At 44.8% G+C, this 2,500-nt stretch overlaps 1 protein-coding gene across 1 annotated transcript in view; it reads right to left on the bottom strand.

Annotated features, from left to right (window-relative positions):
* cd9a (CD9 molecule a) overlaps nucleotides 1–1,864 on the bottom strand; it is an 11,400-nt gene extending 9,536 nt beyond the window's left edge. Inside the window, exon 1 of the mRNA XM_030790303.1 lies at nucleotides 1,796–1,864. Within this exon, the coding sequence (XP_030646163.1) occupies nucleotides 1,796–1,864 (69 nt within the window). The remainder of the gene's footprint in view (nucleotides 1–1,795) is intronic.
* Nucleotides 1,865–2,500: the final 636 nt, after the last annotated feature.

Below are 2,500 nucleotides of genomic sequence, written 5' to 3'. Positions count from 1 at the left end.
CAACGTCAAACAACTCACGCAGAGCTGAACTACCCCTTTCTAATTAGTGTCCATTTAAAAACCAATGTTCTTCCCTCCTACCAGTCTCAAGCACTTCAATGGCAAGGAGAGAATATAGAGAAGAGTGCTCTTAACCAACTGGTCCTGACACTGAACTCAAACTCTAGTTCCACACTGACACTGAACTCAAACTTTAGTTCCACAGTGACACTGAACTCAAACTCCAGTTCCACACTGACACTGAACTCAAACTCTAGTTCCACACTGACACTGAACTCAAATTCCAGTTCCACACTGACACTGAACTCAAACTCCCATTCCACACTGACACTGAGCTCAAATTCCAGTTCCACACTGACACTGAACTCAAACTCCAGTTCCACACTGACACTGAACTCAAACTCCAGTTCCACACTGACACTGAACTCAAACTCCAGTTCCACACTGACACTGAACTCAAACACCAGTTCCACACTGACACTGAACTCAAACACCAGTTCCTCACTGACACTGAACTCAAACTCCCATTCCACACTGACACTGAACTCAAACACCAGTTCCTCACTGACACTGAACTCAAACTCCCATTCCACACTGACACTGAGCTCAAATTCCAGTTCCACACTGACACTGAACTCAAACACCAGTTCCACACTGACACTGAGCTCGAACTCCAGTTCCACACTGATACTGAACTCACACTTAACTGCACTCATACAATCTGTCCCAAACAAATTATCCCATATATAACAAAAACCAAGATATATTACCAATTAGAAAAATAAAATCACAAAATTAACTTAATGATAGCAGAATATCTGACTACCATGACTGATCACAAGCTGAAGAAGACACTGACAAAACACACATTCAGTGACTGTACTGTGACCAGCGAAAAAAAGGCCGTCATAGACAGACTGGACTGCCCAGGGACGAAAGGCCCTACTCTGTCTGTAATACATAGACAAGTAAAAACAGAGGGATTTCTCCTGCTGCACTGCAACAACAATCAAACAGTTTGGTCCTCTCTCCTCCTCAGATCTGACAAAGTAATACAAAATTTCATGGCCCTGCCAAATTAAAAAAAAAAAAGAAGAGTGATTTATTAAAACACCCAAAGTAATAAGAAGAGCAGCTGGATTACTGGCAGTCTGTCACAGGCGACGGGAGAGACACCGGACAAATTTAGACCACGGTTAATTGTTGTTTACATTTATATTTCCAGTTGATTTTTAAAACCTTGTCATTTTTTTCTTGTTGTATATTTCTATGTCTATTGTTTAGCGTATGGCCATTGCTTTGGCAATACTCTAGTACAGTCCGGCCTCTTTAACTGAGAATTTGACATATTTCAGTGAGAGGCGCAGAAGTGTGCAGGTGAGAATGACTCTCGGCACGGGATTACTGTGAGCTATAATTAGAGCACAGATTAAAGAGAGTCACCAGCGCGTGCCTCTGGATAACCCCCTAGAGGCTAGACACGCCCTCCCGCGGCGGCGGATCGCGCAAAGATGGACATGAACGAGCCTCTCTAACTGATTTGAACAGTAACTACAAGAAACGCTAAACATGCATCAGCAGCAAGCCTTGCTCTCATGCATACAGACAATAGAGTGAGATAGATAGATAGACAGATAGAGGGAGGGACGGAGGGAGAGAGAGAGAGAGAGAGAGAGCGCACAACTGAAACGCGCTGTATAATAGGTCACTTGCTCGTCGGTGACCGACATTGACGATTATGAACATAGCCGACAGCCAGGACACAAATGGTGTCATTCTGTGAAATCGCACTCACCCAAAAAATGAAATTGAAGGCGAACATCACATATTTGACGCACATCTCTCCCCCGGTCAGCGCCGCCATCTCACACCGCTTTCTCAGTCTCGAGCCCGAGGCCGTTACGAACTGCACAGAGAGACACAGTCAGAAAGAGAGACAGACGAAGAGAGAGAGAGAGGGAGAGAGAGAGAGAGAGAGAGGGGGAGAGAGAGAGAAACGAGCGCAGCGGGCTCAATACTTAATGTCCGTCTCGCCAGCTCACGGCTTACTTGTGCGGGCTTTTCTTGCAAAGCTCTTATCTAAAAAAGCCACCGAGTTTGCCCCCACCACACGCGCTGAACTAATTTCTGTTCTCCCACCTGACTGTCGGGATTTACCGAATAGCTTCATTTGCTTTCTTTTTGAAGTAGTGAAACGCGTGATACTGTGCTTTCCGACGTTTCGAAGAGGGAAGGGATTGAAAATTCTGTCATTTAGGTAGGTCTCGGCCATGACGTCATCTCCCTCCGAGCGTGAGGAGTTGGCATTCTGCACTTCATTAGTTTATCCAGTCCTCACAATAACGTGCTACTGTCAGAGAACATTTAAATCAGTTACAATTATATGCGCTGTCTTGTCACCAGTATTACTACGAATCATCCACAGAATCATTTATTATCGAGACTGACGTTGTTTACACGCACGCTCGCACACAAACACATGAAAAAAAGATGCAGGCAA

Source organism: Chanos chanos, chromosome 13, assembly GCF_902362185.1.
Source record: "Chanos chanos chromosome 13, fChaCha1.1, whole genome shotgun sequence".
Classification (NCBI taxonomy): domain Eukaryota; kingdom Metazoa; phylum Chordata; class Actinopteri; order Gonorynchiformes; family Chanidae; genus Chanos; species Chanos chanos.
This window is presented reverse-complemented; position numbering and strand designations above follow the sequence as displayed.